This window comes from Ailuropoda melanoleuca, chromosome 1 (genome assembly GCF_002007445.2).
Source record: "Ailuropoda melanoleuca isolate Jingjing chromosome 1, ASM200744v2, whole genome shotgun sequence".
Classification (NCBI taxonomy): domain Eukaryota; kingdom Metazoa; phylum Chordata; class Mammalia; order Carnivora; family Ursidae; genus Ailuropoda; species Ailuropoda melanoleuca.
This window is the reverse complement of record NC_048218.1, coordinates 200,361,354-200,380,258: the sequence shown is the minus strand read 5'-3', so window position 1 is coordinate 200,380,258 and position 18,905 is coordinate 200,361,354. Positions and strand designations below refer to the sequence as shown.

The 18,905-nt window shown below is 41.5% G+C and overlaps 1 protein-coding gene across 1 annotated transcript in view; it reads right to left on the bottom strand.

Moving 5' to 3' along the window:
- Positions 1–18,905, bottom strand: part of MGAM (maltase-glucoamylase) — an 86,705-nt gene that overhangs the window by 24,270 nt on the left and 43,530 nt on the right. The window contains exons 22-34 of the mRNA XM_002921683.4: positions 17,583–17,671; positions 16,869–16,918; positions 16,122–16,289; positions 12,726–12,878; positions 12,171–12,371; positions 10,216–10,370; positions 9,099–9,267; positions 8,733–8,829; positions 7,746–7,858; positions 6,561–6,686; positions 5,465–5,593; positions 5,096–5,206; positions 4,723–4,785 (exon numbers count right to left, since the gene is read on the bottom strand). Coding sequence (XP_002921729.2) covers positions 4,723–4,785; positions 5,096–5,206; positions 5,465–5,593; positions 6,561–6,686; positions 7,746–7,858; positions 8,733–8,829; positions 9,099–9,267; positions 10,216–10,370; positions 12,171–12,371; positions 12,726–12,878; positions 16,122–16,289; positions 16,869–16,918; positions 17,583–17,671 — 1,624 coding nt within the window. The remainder of the gene's footprint in view (positions 1–4,722; positions 4,786–5,095; positions 5,207–5,464; positions 5,594–6,560; positions 6,687–7,745; positions 7,859–8,732; positions 8,830–9,098; positions 9,268–10,215; positions 10,371–12,170; positions 12,372–12,725; positions 12,879–16,121; positions 16,290–16,868; positions 16,919–17,582; positions 17,672–18,905) is intronic.

Sequence of the window (18,905 nt, the reverse complement as noted above, 5' to 3'; positions counted from 1 at the left end):
TTTTTTAAAGATTTTATTTATTTATGTGACAGAGAGACAGCCAGCGAGAGAGGGAACACAGCAGGGGAAAGAGAGAGGAAGAAGCAGGCTCCCAGCCGAGGAGCCCGATGTGGGGCTCGATCCCGGAACGCCGGGATCACGCCCTGAGCCGAAGGTAGACGCTTAACGACTGTGCTACTCAGGCGCCCCTGTGTCTTTATTTTAACTTGGATGCTTAATAATAATGCTTAACTATATTGTAAGGATTTTGAGAGCAAGGACCTTGTTTTATACTCTTCTGATTGACCTTTGCACTCCCCACAGTGCTTAGCTTTGAACCTGAAGTGCATAATTGTGAATTCACACCCCTGAGTGGCAGCAGCAAATAGTCATAAATTCCTATAAAGCCATGTTGCTTGTGTTGGAACTTCATGGTCCTTCGTATGTCACAGTAAATAGATTCCCCTGTGTTCCTCAGTGCATTTTAAGAGTTAAAGAGCTAAGTAATGCTGGGGGCAGCGGGGGTGGGTTGGCTACAAAAAGAGAACTTGGTTTAGGAAACCTCCAGTTCTTACACACAATAGACAAGAGACAGGTAAGAACTCATATGTCTAGATAAAAGGCAAAAAAAAGGAAAAAAAAAAAAAGAAAACAGAAACAGAACTGAGGGCTTTAGAGGGGAGGGGGGGTGGGGGAATGGGATAGGCTGGTGATGGGTATCAAGGAGGGCACGTATTGCATGGTGCACTGGGTGTTATACGCAACTAATGAATCATGGAACTTTACATTAAAAACCAGGGATGTACTGTATGGTGACTAACATAATAAAAAATATTATTAAAAAAAAAAAAAACAGAACAGAATGCAGGGCTCCAGCTCACAGAGAAGTGAGGGGTAGTGAACCACATCACTGAGAATCTCCTGAAGGGAGGTATCCTGAGATGCCTTTTTGCCAGCAAATAGAGGTAGAAACATGGAGCCAGAAGAAGAGAACCTTTCACTGAAAACAGAGCTCCAGTTCAGGCAGAGTTAGAAATGAGGTGTAGAGGAGGGAGATGGAGGATGAGGGTCAATACCAGCTATGCCTGAGTCACAACTGGATCCCATATGGGATACAAGTGAGAAACGTGACCAACTCTAATTCTTTAGTCTCGCTAAAGGTGCTCTGATGACTTACCCATGAAGTACATGCTTTGCCATTCTCCAGGGTGCTTGTTCTGCCTCACTCCTGTCTGTATTCAGCTCTTGCCTTGTTACTTCTGCCCTCACTTCCCTTGGTCTCAACTCATGATGCACCCACCTGCATGTCTGGCCATAGGATTGCTTATCACAACCCACTGTGTGCATGCTACCAAAATGCAATTCTTAGCCCCAATCCTAGACTTACTGGATTCAATCTGAGCTTCAGACTCAGCAATCTGCTTTCCACAGACTGCCTACTGTTTGCTTGTTTGTTTGTTTGTTTACTTGTTTGTTTGTTTGTTTTATACTATCCTCAGCCAAGCCAGACCTGGATATCCATAGCTTCATCCCCACTAGCCTTGTGGAAATAGTCTTATTAATATAAGTAGTCATAATTATTCTATCTACTGAGAATATCTTATGTCCTATCAAATACATATCATGACTTCATTAGGGTGCCTTCATTAGAGTCTCTAATAAGAAACACAACTGGCATTTGGGACAGGAGAATTCTTTGTGGAACATCCCCTACAATCAGAACTATGAGTGTCCCTAATCACTGTCCACTAAATGCCATTTGGTGCTCCCCTTGTAATAATCAAAACTGCCCCATAGATTTCCAAATGCCCTCAGCGGCTGATGGACTGTGGGGTAGCCAACCTCTTCATTACTGAAGCGGTCCCTTTCCCAGTATGATCTAAAAATAATGGTACTGGCATAAAAAAAAAAAAGATACATAGACCAATGACACAGACTAGAAAGTCCAGAAAGAAATCTACACATATATCATCCATTAATCTTTGGCAAGCATATCAAGAACACACAATAGGAAAACAATAGTCTCTTCAATAAATGGGTGCCAGGAAAACTGGATATCCACATGCAAAGGAATGAAACTGAACCCTTATCTTACACCACTCACAAAACATTTTCAACCTGAATTAAAGACTTAATTTTTTAAATTTCTTTTAATTAATTTATTTTTTTAAGTTGGCTCCACACCCAGCATGGAGCCCAACATGCGGCCTGAACTCATGACCCTGAGATCAAGACCTGAGGGGAGATCAAGAGTCAGATGCTTGGGGCGCCTGGGTGGCACAGCGGTTAAACGTCTGCCTTCGGCTCAGGGCGTGATCCCGGCGTTGCGGGATCGAGCCCCACATCANACCCAGGAACCCCAAACTTAATTGTAAGACCAGAAACCATAAAACTTCTAGAAGAAAACAGGGGAAAAGTTCTTTGACATTGGTCTTGGCAGTGATTTTGGGGGAGAATCTGATACCACAAGCATAAGCAATAAAAGCAAAAATAAACAAGTGGGTCTATATAGAACTAAAAACCTTCTGCATGGCAGAGAAAATAATCAACAAAATGAAAAGGTCACCTAGGGAATGGGAGAAAATACTTGCAAACCATGTATCTGATAAGAGATTAACTTCTAAAATATATAAGGAATTTATAAAATTCAATAGCAAAAAAACCCCCCAAATAAACAGATTAAAAAGTAGACAAAGGCCCCGAATAGATATATCCCTAAAGAAAACATACAGATGGCCAACAGGTACAAGGAAAGGTACTCAACGTCACTAATCATCAGGGAAATGCAAATCAAAACAACAATGAGATATCATCTTACACCTGTTCGGATAGCTTTTACCAAAATGACAAGAGATAACAACTCTTGGCGAGGACATGGACAAAAGGGAACTCCTGTGCACTATTGGTGGTAATGTAAATTTGTAGAGTCAAATGGAAAATAATATGGAGGTTCCTCAAAAAATTAAAAATAGAATTACCATCTAGCAATCCCACTTCTGGATATATATCTTGAATAAAATGAAATAAGTATCTTAAAGAGACATGTGCACTCTCACATTCATTCAGCATTATTCCCAACAGCCAAGATGTGGAAATAACCTGAGCATCTGTCAGCAGGTGAACTGGTAAAGAAGATATGGCATTCACACATACAATGAACTATCATTCAGCCATGAGAAAGAAGGAAATGCTGTCATTTGCAACAACATTCATGAACTTAGAGGACATTATGTTAAATGAAAAAGCTCTGCAGAGAAAAATATATACTATATGATCTCAATTATATGTGGAGTAAAAAACAAAACAAACAAACAAAAAGATTGAGCTCATAGAAAAAGACAGCAGCATGGTGGTTACCAGGAGGTATGGGTTTTGGGAAAGGAGGAGATGCTGGTCAAAGTCTTTAAACTTTTTAAAAACTTTTTAAAGTTTTCTTTAAACTTTCATTTAGGATGAATAAGTTCTGGAGAGCTAATGTACAGCCTGGTGACTATAGTTAAAATACTATATTGTGTAAGTAAATGTTGCTATGACTGTAGATCTTAAGCATTCTCACCACACATGGACAAATGGCAAATATGTGAGGTGATGAATGTGTTAATTAACCTGATTGTGGTAATCATTTCATGATATATATATGTATTAAGTCACTACACTGCACACTTTGAATCTATACAATTTTGTCAGCTATACTTCAACTGTGTTAGGGGGAAAATACCAAAAAAGAAAATGAATGAATGAACAAATGAATGAATGAATGAATGAATGTCAAGGAGACCCTGAACTTCTCTGGCCTGGCAGACTCCTGTGTCCATGTGGTCTGCCTGGACCAGCAAACTTCAGTTTCCTGTGAGAAGCAACAGAGAGAAGAGGAAGCTAGGTCCTCTCCCTTGAATCCTTATCTAAGATCTATTACAAGAAAGAACTTGCTCCCTGGAGAGAGCAAGTTTTAACATAAGGCTGGAAACTGGGACGTAAGAGCAAAGTTGAGAAACCTAAGGAAGGATGGAGGATTTATTTTTATTTTTTTAAGATTTATTTATTTATTTTAGAGAGATATTGAGAGGGAGAGCACAAGCCGGAGGAGCAGAGGGAGAGGGAGAGAGAATCTCAAGCAGACTCCGTACTGAGCACAGAGCCAGATGCAGGGCTCGATCTCATGACACTGAGATCACAACCTGAGCCGTGAAACCAAGGGTTAGATGCTTAACCAACTGTGCCACCCAGGTTCCCCAGGATGGGGAATTTATAAGAGTGAAGATGGAGAATCCTGTCCATGGAAAGCAGATGTACAGAGAAAAAGATTCCATCACTAAAGACAGGGTTTAGAGACTATGTTTAAAAGGGATACTCAAGAACAAAAAACAACAACAACAACAACAAACACACAAATTCTGGGCAAATGGTATTTCTTGGGAGGTAGAAATTTCAATCTGGCTGCCTTGGATTTGAAATTGTCACTCAGTCACCTAAAACCCCAGAGCAGTAATTTAAGCTTTCTGAATCCCAGTTATGCTGAGGATAATAATCCCCGCCTCCCAAGTGGGGGTAAAATATTACATGTAAAGTTATTGGCACATAGATGGACACACAGCACATAATCCCTCAGTATATTCCTTGCCACGCATGGGTGGCAAGGAATACATGGTGTGGACCCATGGCATGGGGATGTCCACTATCCTGAGTATGGCCTCCCCTTCCCAGCAGCCCTGACTTCACCCACATCTACAAAGGGCCCTTTACCTCCACTTGAATATCCCAGTCTAGAGACCCGTTTATAACGACATCAGGGTAATCAGGCCACACCTGTGGAGAGAAAACTGTTCAGAAGCAATGCAATAGATAATTTATCTTATATAGTACTTCCTAAGAAACTATAAACCATGGTCATAGGTAGCAATACTTTGATTTTGATCTAGAAAAGTGGATCCCACAATGTACACACACACATATATTCCCTAAAAATTCCTTAACCGTATTGACAAATACTGATGGACAAAATGAGAACTTCTGATCTCCGAACCCCAATGGAAAAAGCCCCAAAACAACACGTACAAACCCATTAACAATCACCCACCCCAGGCTGGGGATTAGTAGATCACTGCTCTGGTCATACCTTTCCCCAGACAATGTCTCCACCATTTGGAGCTTTGATGAAGACATCATCTTCCACACCCCGAGTGAATGCGGGGTAGGGCTGTGTCTCGTTACCAGAAATGGCTGGGTCCTGAAATCAAAGCAGAGATCAGGTGAGAAGTCCAAACCCAGAGAACAACTCAGCACAGAAAACAGAAGAACTCTTTAAATGGGAAGTCACCAGCTTCCACCTGAACCATAGTGCTTCTGTGAATCCTGGGAAATACACCTTTCTTACTAAACCTCAACTTCTCTGCTCATAACATGGAAGGAAACACAAAAGAAACTTTCTCTACCAAAGCCCGTTCACTCTCCCCAACAAACTCCCTTCATTCACAGAGGAACTAACCAGAATGAGGATGACCCGCATCCCATCCAACTTCATGCGATTAATCAGAGCTGGAAATCCCATGAATTTGGGGCTGAGGGTGAAGTCCAGCTGCCGCTCCATGTAGTCGATATCCGAGTACTGCACATCCTGGGGGAGCACAGGAGGAAAGTGGGTGGCTCCTGCTTGTAAGAGGCCACATTCCGGGTGAGAACAAGCCTCCACTAACCAGTGGTGAGTTTCAGATGACTTCCTTTTGACTTTTTCTAATCTCGGGTATCAGGTATTAGATTCTGGGAAATTTTCAAATTTTCAGTTGTAAAATAGAAAAAAAACTAAATCAGCAAAAATAACATGAAAATGCCTATCTGGCAAGGCTGTGGGAGGAAAAATGAAAGGAGTGGATGAGAAAGTGCTTTGTGAAAGGCTAATAAGAGTGATCACGGCTACCTTGCCGAAGAGGCTGCCCCTGGGATCAGCGGGTCACTTTCAGAGAAAGAACACAGTGTAAATTCCCCAGCACTAATACAACTGGATGGAGTAAATCTACCTTTTAAAAAAAAGCGCCTGTAGTTGCTTTAGAATATCCAATCCTGGAGGTTATCAGACATAGCTTTCTTATTAAAAATGAAATATTGCATGCCATGCTTACTATTAATAGCAATAACTATAAACAACAGAAAAATAAATAGAATAAAATTAAATATGTAAGAGATTCATGGGATCAATTCTCTGATTCTTGGAACCCCCTTGCCCTCAAGTGAAGGACAGAATTTGTTTCCATACTTATTTCAGCAGGAAACTAGTACCCAAGATACCTATCTTCAACTTTAGCTCAAAGCTGAGGGAACACTATACCAGCAAAGTGTTGGAACTGAGGTTATATTTGCACCTATGGTGATCTGACTAAATTTGGGTCATTTTCTTTTCAATTAAGTAAAACTGCTGTTTGGGCAACCTTTTATTCTTAAGATACCAAAGATGTTTTTGACCAAATGTTTTAAAGTCGCGTAGTTATAGGAACCACCCTCCTCCAAGTCAAGCTAATCCAGATACAGAGATAAACAGTGTTGGCCATGAGGTCCCAGAGTCAAACCACCACAAACGGAGAACATACATAAGGGATCTGGGCAGCCACCATCTCATCATACAAGCTGGCAATCTCAGAGTCGTTCTCGTATCCATAGCGACACAGCTGAAACCCCAAGGACCAGTAAGGAACCATCACTGGTCGACCAATCATCTAGAAAATAGACAGAAAATTTAGTCCTTAAAAAGGAGAATCTGGATTGAAATTGTCAACAAATTAATAAGAACATCTTTCCAGTGTCCCAAGTCAGATAATCAACAAATTCAAAAATGGAGAGAAACTGAGAGGTTGCAGAGCCACTGGGATACCTTGGAAAAAGCTTTCTGTTAGATCTTACCTCCTTCCCTACGAATTTTGGAAAATCTGATTCTACTCTGATTTCTAGAGGCAGTCTAGCTTACTGTTTCAGAACTAAGAATCTAGAGGTAAAATGCCTGGCTTACCATACAGGCTCCAATCTCTGCTGGCTCTACAGCCCTGGGCAGGAATGAAAAACTTCTTGTTCATCAGTTCCTTCACTTGTAAATCGGGAATAATAATAGTATCTGTTTCATTAATGTCTTTTGTGAGAACTAAATGAGTTAATATATGTAAAATTATCAGTGACACATAATAAGTTATATACATGTTTGTTGCTGCTGCCAAAGTAATTGTCATGACCACTATCACCACCATTACTACTAGCACCATCACTATTACCACATTACCACCACCTGCACCACCTGCACCACCACCTCCGCCACAACCATCTCCACCGCGACCTGCACCACCACCCCACCACCACCACCTCCACCACCACCACCTCCACCTCACTTACCACTTCCACCACCACCTCCATCACTCCACCATCTCTACCACCTCTACCATGACCATCTCCAGGACCATGATCACCTTCACACCACATCCACAACCATCACCATCTCCACCACCTGCAATACCATCACTACCACCACCACCACCACCTCCGCTGCTACCATCGCCACTACCAACACCGACACTGGCACCACTACTACTTTTGCAACTCTGCAATGCTTTGAGAGGCTGCAAATTTAATGGTTATTGGGATATATTTTTGGCTTTTCATTTTGTAGTCTATCTTCCAGAAGGATCAACAATTCCAGGTATCATCTGAGAGTGATGCTAATAAATGTGGATTTGGCTACTCAGAACCTACTGTATGAATACTTGATAATCAGTTTAATTCCCTCCTACCTCAGTATACTGCTGAGTGACAAGCTCTGGAGTTGGCCCCAAGAACACATAAAAGTCTAGAATTCCTCCTATGGTGCGGTACGTCAAGGCGGGCAGGGGTTGGAATGTCACATCTGAAAATATAGGAAAATACCAATCAAGCTGGAAACCTTCAAGGTGAGGAATTACCTCTGAAATTCTTACCGTTTCCTTCTCCCTATGCCTCTTTATTATTTATTATGGAGTATTAAGAGAAAGTATTTTTACTATACCTACACAGAATTGAAGAAGTGAAGTGAAAGTCTACAGGGTGCTACCCCTGGATTTTTTGCCCTTGGATTTATTATTATTTTATAATATGTTCTGTCATTCTGTTATTTTAAAATTATTCCTATAACTTTCATTTTAGAATAGTTTAAGACTTAGAAGACGTTGCAAAAATAGTACTAGAGTTCCTTTGTACACTTTACCCAGCTTCCCTCAATGACAACATCTTAAATAACCATTGTACTTTGTCAAAACCAGGAAAGTGACATTCATATAAAACTATTAAGTCAGGGATAGACCTGACTCTGATTTGACCAGTTTTTACATGCATGCTTCCCCCCACCTCCTGATTGTCCACCTTCTTTCCAATACACCATATAAATTTTCTTCAACCCTCATATCCCCAAAGTAAGCACTCTTACCCATAGCTTCACCACTGATCCAAATTCAAAAGATGGCTCCCACTGGCTCACCTCCAGGATATTTGGGACTCACTTGGGCTTTCTAACCCTTCTTACATCCCTTCTTACATGTTTGCCAAATAAAAGTTAACTCTTGTTACCCCCCATTACTGAACTGAAATAAACAGAAAGGCTACACAGGAAATAAAAAATAGAAACAAAAACACTGTCCCCTAGATGATAACTTTGACTTCGGAGGGCAGCTAGTTCGAACACATTGGAATGTTACTCAAGAACGACTGGTTCACACACATTAGGGGAGATGCTGGCATCACCTTACCCATGGCATTGCTGTTTAGCAGGAGCACCCCATGGGCACTGCCATCCTCTTCCAGGGCCATGTAGTAGGGGTGGACGCCATAGGAATTCTTCTTGTACTGGGAGAGTCATGGGGGGAAGTAGTAAGAGGTTAAAAGACATTGTGGCCGAGAAAGAAACTCCACAAAAAAAATGATTGACAAGATCTATCCCATCTTCTCTGTGCAATGAACTAAAAAATAAAAAACAAAAGAGCCTGAGCGTTGGCCCACTCATCTAAATACAGAAATGTGACCATATGGCTAAGGGGAGTCTGGGAAGATGAAGCACGGAGTGCACGTAGTGTGTAAAGAGAAGCAGACACAGATCTCAGATGCTCTGTCCTTACCCCTGGAGGCTCGTCTCTGGAGAACATCCCCCATGTGTGCCAGTTCAAGTCTCTCCGAAAGGCTGTGTGTTCAGTTTCCCCAAAGCCATAGAGGTACGTGGAAGGAAGGCGAGTGGAGATGCGGATGAACATGTCGTTGAAGGTGAAGCCAAGGAGCTGAGAGTCCCAACTGCAACACAAAAGGGTGTATTTGGAAAAGAAACCGGCTATCCTGTTGGCTTCAAGCAACTGACTTTTCAAGGACAACAGAACTCTGGATTCCCTCTCCCACCCAGAGCCCTGTTAATTTTCCAAACAAACAGAAAGTCTACTTGATTAAAATAATCTTCGATGCACCTGCTACCAGCCCAGGAGCTAGCCTTCATTCTTTTGGTTTCCTCTCTCACTGCCTCCCTTCAGTTCTCTCTCCGGATGCCAAATCCAACCACTTTTCACATCTCAGGTACTACCACTGCATACCAGCCCAGGGTTCCACTCTTGCTCCTCTATACAGTCCCTTTGCTCCTTAACACCCAGAGAGATCCAAGCACAACGGGCATGTTCTCCCTCAATACGGCAAGTGTGCTCCTGTTTCGCGGCCTGTGCACTTCTTATTCCATCTGTCTGGAACGTTCTTCCACTTCCCCCAGATCTCCACATGAGTGGATCCTTCTCATCCAAGTCCTATTTCAAATGTCACCTTTTCTGAGACACGTACTCTGACCACACTATCAAAAGCAGTAAACTCCCCATAACTCTTGATTACCCCATTGTTTTTCCTACATAGCAGCTGTCACTACCTAAACTTCCTTATTTATATTTTAACTTATCTTTGTTAGTTACCATTAATTTTTGCCATGAGAAGAGAGACCTCATCTTCTAGAACCAAATAATATAGAGATAATATATACTAACCGCCCCATAAACATTGGTTGAATGAATACCTGCTAAATCTAAGTGCCTCAGTAATTACTGCCAGGGGACTAAAGATTTCTTATAAGAACAGGCCCAAAGGGAATAATGTACTCATAAATCTGGAAATGGATAGTGTGATGTTTTGAGCCAGGATATCTCCAAGGACAACGGACCTGGCAGTGCAGGTCACCATCGATTCCCAGTCAGACTAGCAGTCACCTACATCACAGTGCCTGTACTCTTGCGGCGAATTTCAATTCCAAATGGATTCTTCTTAATGAGGACATCATAGAGTTGACTCTCAGGGGTGCTGGATGGAACCGTGGGTATGTTGAGAGGGATCGGGACTTCATACCGATTATTGTTGGGATCATAAATCTAGGGTGAGTGGGAAGAAAATTAGGAAAATACAGTGCTCTAGAAACCTATATCCTTAGCAGAAACCTGGTATCTTTGACACAGAGTCTGAATGCTGTATTTCTTTGTCTTCATTAAGCTCATGATACCAGGGATTTAGTTACCATATCAAAGAATAATGTTAGACTTAACATTTTGATCTGAGTCTGTCATATCTCACTTTTAAGGCCCCTATTACAGTAACACATCCACTTTGACATTGGTGATATCTTGGAAAATCAGTCTGGTATCAGTTTGGTACCTATGAATATATTATTTATTACTTTATCTGTGGGTGTATGTGAATATCTGAAAGCTTCTCTGACTTGAAAAAAAAGGTCAAAAAACATGAACTTTTTTGATAAAATAATTATAGATGTCCTTGCTACAAATGTCATCTAAATTGATTCACCAAGTATGTACTCTACCCCTGCCCAAACTGTACTATAGACACTATACACACACTATAGTGTGTCTACACTAAATCAGATAAGACATGATCGCTCTTTTTAAGAAATTCACATGCTAACAGGAGGTAAAAGAGGTACCCACAACACCTGGGTGATAATACACTCATGTACAGCTATGCGGGAGTGTTGTAAGATTATAGAGAAGAAAATGCCCAACACAGTTTCTGCAAGACTGAGATGATGTCATGGGCAAAATACAGGCTGATTGTTTAAACCTTTGCAGCTGTTAACCGAGCACAGCAAGGAGATAAAGTCATTCCTGGTAGAGAAATAAATGCAAAGGCCCAGAGTGTTAAAACTGGGTCAGAAAGAGGCAAATATTTGGGGGAGAGCTATGTGTGCTCAGAAGGTAAAGGAGGAAATGGTTGAAGCAGGAAATGCCAGCAAGTTCATTTAGCTGAAACTCACTCGGTGCCTACCACAGGCCAGTGCTACGGTGAGGACAGGAATATCATAGAGCATCTTCCCTGCACTAGGAGATGTAAAAGGACTCAGTCTAGGTTGATAGCAGGTTGTGATGAACCTTTTGGGCAACGCCTGCTGTCTTTCATTTACTCTCTCAATAAGCATCTGAGTGCTAACTATCTACCAGGCTCTGTTTCAGATTTCAGAAACACAAAGATGAATGAAGAAATTCTTGTCTTTGAGAAACTTACAAGTTAGTAGAGAAACAGACATAAGAACAGCCTATCACTAATCCTTAGATGTAATTAAAACATAGGAAAGAAAGAGATCACTACACTCTTGTGGCTACTTCTCAGAAATCCCAAATTCAGCATCCCAGACTGAACTTATCATCTTATTTTGCCCAAGCCCAAACCTTTCCAGTGTTCCCATTCCAGGTAACATCACCACCATCCATATAGAGACACACGGCAGAAACATGTCAATTATTCTTGATGCCTCCCTCTCCCTGATTGCCTACTTGCAGTTATCGCCAGATCCTGTGATCTTACCTTCTCAATTCTCCCACCGTCCTCCTCCTTTCTTATACCTGGTCTACACTTGGTTGCCCACATGGACAACCTAACCGGTAGCCTCCTGGCTGGCCTCTCCTTTCTCACTCTTGTCCTCCCAACCATTTTCCGTATGGTAGACACAGTGATCTTTCCAAGACGCACATCAGAACAGGCAGCACCAGTCCATCAATGGTCTCTCAGTGCCCCCAGGATAACGATCCAGTATACTGCAGCCGGGTTAGCTCAGAGGTGCGCGCTTATTTTAGGGTTCTGTGCCCTCGACTAGCAAAAAGTAATGGAACTGCCAGGTGCCCAGCGGGCACTTGATACATATGTGTACTGCAAACACATACCTTAAACTGCAGCATGTCATTCTTATGGTAGGTCACACGCAGACTGAGGGAGGTCACGGGTACTGAGGGCAGAGCGGAGGCATAGACAGAAGACTTTAAGGAGATAGTTGCAGTGGCTCCACGTGAGTCGTACTGAACATCGCCGACAGAGTACAGATCATTGACGAAATAACAAAACGGGACTCCAGGAGAAGTGGATTCCTGGAAAGGAAAGCTAAGGTCAGCTCAGCACGCGGTCCTAGAATTATCAAATATAAAGGGGCTAGAAAAGGCCATTTACAGGGAGATAAAGCCAGACCATCACTCACTTCCTTATATATTCTTTGGTAGTGACATAAGTTTAAATTCCTGGTCTCCTTGTAAAGTATTTGTTAAAAAAAAAAAATGGTCCCACTCCTGTCCCTATCTATTCTTTACATCCAGATACAAACTCAGGTTCCTTTGGAAGTCCTTCCTTTCTATGGGTTTTAAGTAGTGACACTGGTGATACAGTCATGAAACCACAGGTTGAGTGTCAAGGAGTTTGATGTACACTAGTGTCGTCGGCACGGTTACCTCCCAGACACAGCCACGGGCATTACAGTTTTCTGCAGAAGCACCACTCTCATCAGGGAAACAGTCTATTTTTTCTGCATCCATTATCTTCAGGTCCCACTCCACTGTGTATGCTTCTCCCAGGATAAGATCAATTCCCACTATAAGAGCAACCTGCGGGGACGAGCGAGTGACAAGGAAAGTTATCCTCAGGACAAAGGTCTTGTAAGATCTGAAAACTCTATTAGGAAAGGAAATAGAAACCAGGCTAGACTCTCAACAATCCAAATGACAGCCCACTGGAGCTTTTACGAAGAGAGCTACGTGGAGGGAGGGGGAAGAGTGCAAATGTGCCAACTCTATCAGAATATTGTACACCATGTTTGGAAGAGAATTAGGTCAAATAAAATCTTCTGTGATCACCCATTTTTTTTTCCTTCCCTGACTCCCCTTCCTCTTCCTTATCTGTGTTTTCCCTTGTAGCATAACACACGCGAGTTCATGGGACCATCTGAAATCGAGCTTATGTTCTTGCCCTCCACTCCCCAGCCCAGTGTCCCGCTTCAGTCTGGAGTGGTGGCAAGAGCACAGGAGTAAGAATCATGTGGCTTGGGTTCTCATCTCCACTCTGCTGGGGAAACTTAGCCAAATCATTTCAATTCTTTGGGTCTCAGTTTCATCAACAGCAAAAGTGGGGAGTTGGTAATATCATTACATTTCCTTCCATTTCTAACATTCCAATCTCTTCATTTCTCCAAGACCAAAACCTCAAAACCTGAAACCTTGCTTCTCTGAGTCCCACTAATTCAAATACTTAATATTTTCTATGTATTTTTGTCTCTTCTTTAATGAACAGTTTCAAGAAGATCCTCATTTGCCCAGAGTTAAAAAAAACCACACTCTAAGGATAATCACCCTTTTTCCAGGCTCTTCTCAGTCTAAATTCATCCTAAACTTCCCTGTTCTACAAATCTCACACCCCAGAGCAATGCTTTCACAATGGTACAGCCTTGATTCAAGGATCCATAGGATGCTTTGAGAATCAGATCCTTCTCGTTTTGGCACCTAAGACCCTCTAAAATCTGACCACAAATTATTTGTCCAAACTGATTCCCCTCCCTATTCCAGTTATAGAATACTCACAAACTAATGTCAGGCCAGTGTCAATCCTTAGATTGGCTTATTCTGATATCTCAACCTTGCATGCTTTATCTAGACAATTGCTCTTTCTAGGAAAATGGTGTCCTTTTGTGGAATGCACTGCTAGTTGCCTGCCTTATATAAAAGTTCCTTTCTGACGATCTCAGCTTAGAATATTAAAGTTCATGATTAAGAGCTACATTTTTAATCCATGTAACATAGCTGTGGCCATTAATAGGCAAGTGCAAGTCCACTGGGAGTTGAAGGCCCAGAGTCTCCTTGATTTAAGGGCCTGCCCCTTCCCTGCACCTTTTCCTTCCTGCCTCCTCTTTTATTCTGCACTATTAGGGCCACAGAAACTGGTATTAAGCAGTCACTTCCAATCAACCCTGACAACCCTGGGCCACTGAACCAATGCCGGCAACTGACCACTTTCTAAACTTGATATTGCATGAAGAAGAAAATCCCAATTTGTTCAAAGTCCCATTTTGCTCAGTTTCCTATCACTTGTAGCTGAACGAATCTCTATGTGATACACACTCATTCAAAGTCCAGCTTGAACCCTGACTTCAGTGGCTTTGCTCAGCTCTACCATTAGTCTTTGAACATTAAATAGGTATAATGTCAGTTAACATTTCCTCTGTGCTGCTTTGGACTGCCTGTCCCCTTCCCGGTAGTTTCACGTGTATGAATTATGTCTCCCCACCAACCAAATTCAAGCACCGACATCTCCTTTGCTCTTATATTAATTAATTTAACAAATACTTATGAGTTTGTTTTCACAGATGCACCTTTCAAATGGCTTGCACTTCGCTGTACACATAACTAACCATATAATGCAGTTGTCGTTTGAACAACATGGGTTTTTGAACTGCATGGATCCACTTACATGCATGTTTTTTTCAATAACTACAGTACAGAACTGCAAATGTTTTCTCCTCCTAATGATTCTCTTAATACCATTTTCTTTTCAGGGAACCTGGGTAATTCAGTCGTTAAGCATCTGCTTTCAGCTCAGGTCATGATCCCAGGGTCCTGGGATAAAGCCCCGAATCGGGTTCCCTGCTCAGCAGGGAGCCTGCTTCTCCCTCTCCCACTCCCCCTGCTTGTGTTCCCTCTCTCACTGTCTCTCTCTGTCAAATAAATAAATAAAATCTTTAAAAAAATAAGTAACATTTTCTTTTCTCTAGCTTGCTTTATGGTAAGAATACAGTATAGAATTCTTATGATATATAAAATATATGTTAATCGACAGTTTACCCATAAGGCTTCTGGTCAATAGTAGGCTATTAATAGTTAAGATTTGGGGAGTCAAAGTTATTTATGGATTTTTGATGGTATGGGGGGGTCAGTGTCCCCCATGCTGTTCAAGGGTCAACTGTACTTTATTTCTAACTTTATAATTAGGTATCCTTAACATATGTTGTAAGGCAAAATGGCCAATGTCATCAATACATCATTATAGGAGAATGCCAGATTTACCTATTTTCTCCAAGTTTGGAAATCTCTCACAAACATGCTGACCCAGGAACTACCAGTCCTAGATCATCTGGAGGGCCTGGAGTGGGGAGAATGGAGGAAAGGATTCCTCAAATGCTAAGATACCAGGGGAACAGATTACAACCTGCTCAGGAGCACCAGGTCTCATTACAACTGATGAAAAATTATTTTTTCGCATTATTTAACCAAATAAGTAGCCATTAGCTAAGCTGATCAGATTCTTTGACTTGAAATATTTCCTTAAAATGCATGTGTTGGAGAGAAAGTCTATGTATCTGAACACAGTAAAAAAAAAAAATGGACTTCAAAATTTTAATTACTGGGGATCCCACCTCCCACTTTGCCTTTCTAGCTTTAGCCAGCAGCTTTCAGACTCACTTTCCCTCTAATCCTGTTTCTCACACTCCTCACTTTGCTCTTCTTCTGTCCCAGTTTCAGTCCTCAGGTTGACTTACTCTGATATGTCAACCTTGTATGCTTTATCTAGACCAATGCTCTTTTGCTCTTTTGACTGATGGGCTTATAAGGGAATGAATAGATGAGAGAACTAGAAATAGATGAAAAGCCCATTTCATCTTATTCCAGTTTCTCAGCAGCTCCCTGATCCACTCTAGCTCTGGCTTACCCCTTGCTTTTTTTCTCTCCTAACCCTCTGACTTCCCTACTTCAGACCTCAGAGTGTGCCCTGGTCCTTTAGGAACCCATGCGACTTTGGCAAGAAGGAACGCCATAAGCTATGAATTCTTGATAAACTATCTCAACAACATGAATTTTTACCTGTAGGTTAGAATCATAAGTGACATTAGGAGACACTTGACTTTGGACACCATTGTGTTTCACGATAACATTGGTAGGTTCCTGGATCCCAAGAATTTTAATCTCTTTAAATACTAAATTATTGGGGTCTTTGTAAGTTGACTGCAAAATCTTCACATCCAAGCTGTTCTGAAAAACAATTAAACACAAAGGTGTGCTGATGGGTTGTCAAGTTGCTCAGATATTCTATCCTAGACCAGATACCCAAAACTGCCCTGAATGCCTCTTAACTCTCTACTAACATGTGCTCGAGGACTACAAACTTTTTAATACTCCCCTAAGTGAAAAAGAGAGAGAGAAACACACACACAGAATTTGTTTTTTTAAACTGCATTTTAAAGGGCTGGCTACTTCAATTTAATCATATCATTGCCTCTTTTTACTAACATGGATGATTCAATTATTGGGAGTTAAGTCATAAATTGAAATGTGCCCATCTAAGCACTGGGTGATCTACGGAAGTGCTGAATAACTATATTGTACACCTGAAACTAATATAACACTGCATATTAATTAACTGGAATTAAAATAAAAACAAATAATAATAAAAATAAAGTTCTTCTATCTTCACAAAAAAGGAAATGTGCTCACCTACAGTCATAACGGGCATATGAAGCTATAAATGTAATTACACACATACACAAACACACATGAGCTAATTGTCAGAGAAAAGCCCACACCTAAGATTCATAAAAATGTGCTACTTACTTGGGTGGCAGAAAACTCACAAAAGAGATAAACTTGATTGGCCACAGTATCTGAAATTACGAGAAAGGTGAGTCAGCCTCTGGCCTGCCCACCACGGAAGAACAGATCACCCCTTGGCTGTACTGAAAGCTCCCTCTTGAGAATGACAAGATTATAGACAGAGTCTCCAAGGCCAGGTCACTGTTTTCTCTTTTTCCTCCTACCTTACTCTTGAAAAGAGTCCCTTCCAAGTGCTTCCAAGGCATATGCCTCAAGTGAATCTATCGCCTAAGCTTGAGCCACAAGAGCTGTTAGTATATTGGAGCCAGAAAAATGTGTGAAGAAGCATGGCTGGATACAGGCACACAAAAAGAATACAATTTCACCCTGCCTTGCTGCCGTGGCATGTGTTCCTATCATCGACTTTTGTGCGGAAGTATTCTGAGGCAAGAGATCTACAGTGAATGGAAGGAACAGTCTTGAAAACATCTCTTTCAGATGCCTGTTGACAATAAAATGAGAGCCTGTACCTATTGTCTGATGGGAGCATTGTAAGAGGTAGCGACACATTTTCTTTCTATCTATGGTCCATTTGCCACTAGCTGTGAACAGTGCAACCCAAACGAAAATTCTCTTCTTGAGTGATTAGTGCGTCTGTGCCTGGTGAGATTTCTCCCTCGGCTGAACAACCAGCGGGAGTAACTCACAGACTCAGGTTGTCATAACAGTGCTCACCTTTAGTTTCCCCATCATCCCAGAAAAGTTCGCCTTTTGCTTCTTTGTTATCATCTAGGGCAATGATAAGACCAAGAGGGTTCTGACGACTGTGGGAAACAAGGTTTAGTTAGGGAAGAGACAAACACTTAAGACTCAAAGAACTTTGCCAAATGAGCTGGGAATGTTGCCATCAGATTTCTTTCTTTCTTTTTTCTTTTTTTTTCTTTCTTTCTTTTTTTTTTTTTTTTCACCAACCGAAATCACACAACAGGAGGGGCAGAGGAGGAGGGAGAGAAAAGAGAGAGAATGCCAAGCAGACTCCCTGCTGAGCTCTGGCTGGACATGGGGCTCAATCCCACAACCCTGAGATCATGACCTGGGCCTAAACCAAGAGTTGTAATGCTTAACCAACTACACCGCCCAGGTGCCCCTGCCTTCAGGTTTCAAATGGGAAAAGTTACTAGCAGCAGATGGCTCGGCTTTTCTCCAGGCACAAGAGCAAAATCAACAGGTGCATCTTTCTCTAGAATCAGTAAAGTCACAGGAGACAGAAATACTGCGAACATTAGCAATAAACATCTATGTAGGAAGCAAGAATTTAAGGGCCAGAATCATTGTAATTGCTACTATAAAAGTTGCTGAAGCAACTATTATTTAGAATACAGACTATTAGAAGAGAAAGATTTTAGACAATAATTGGTTCAGCCTAATTTTAGAGTTTGTGCAGGGGAATTATTAACCGTAGTTGGGTGGATATATTCTTTTTCTCCTGCCAAAGAAAGTGACTCCATTTTGACTCAGAAAGCAATAAAATACAATAAAGTCCATCTATTTAATGGCAACTTTCTTAATTTGATTATTTATTATTAGCTCATTTGGAGAGGAATATAAAACACTATAGTTTTCTGCTCTATAATTTAAAATATGAAACACAAGCCAAAACTCAAAAAGGTTGTAAAGTAGATGGGCATAGAGAAAGAGGGAAAGAGCCATTTCATGTGGAATCCCTCCTTGTGTCACCGCTCCCTGGACTCCTCCCGGTTTCCCGTTGCTCCATCACTGACCTCACGTTTTCTATTCTTCCCCAGATCAGCCCTCCACTGTACCCTATGCAAGGCAGGTTCCATTATCAATCAAATCACCTGCTTTCACTTAACACACATGTATTAAGTTGCTTTCCTTTGTTAGCAAGTCTAAGAGCTACAAACAGATCACAACTCTATTGCTGAGCCTAAATATTATAGGAAGGATTAAACATATTCACCGCATAATTAAGGCAAAAAGTAGGGTGGCACAAAAGTTGAAAAACATAGGAGTCCAGAATGGCACTTCCAGCAGTGT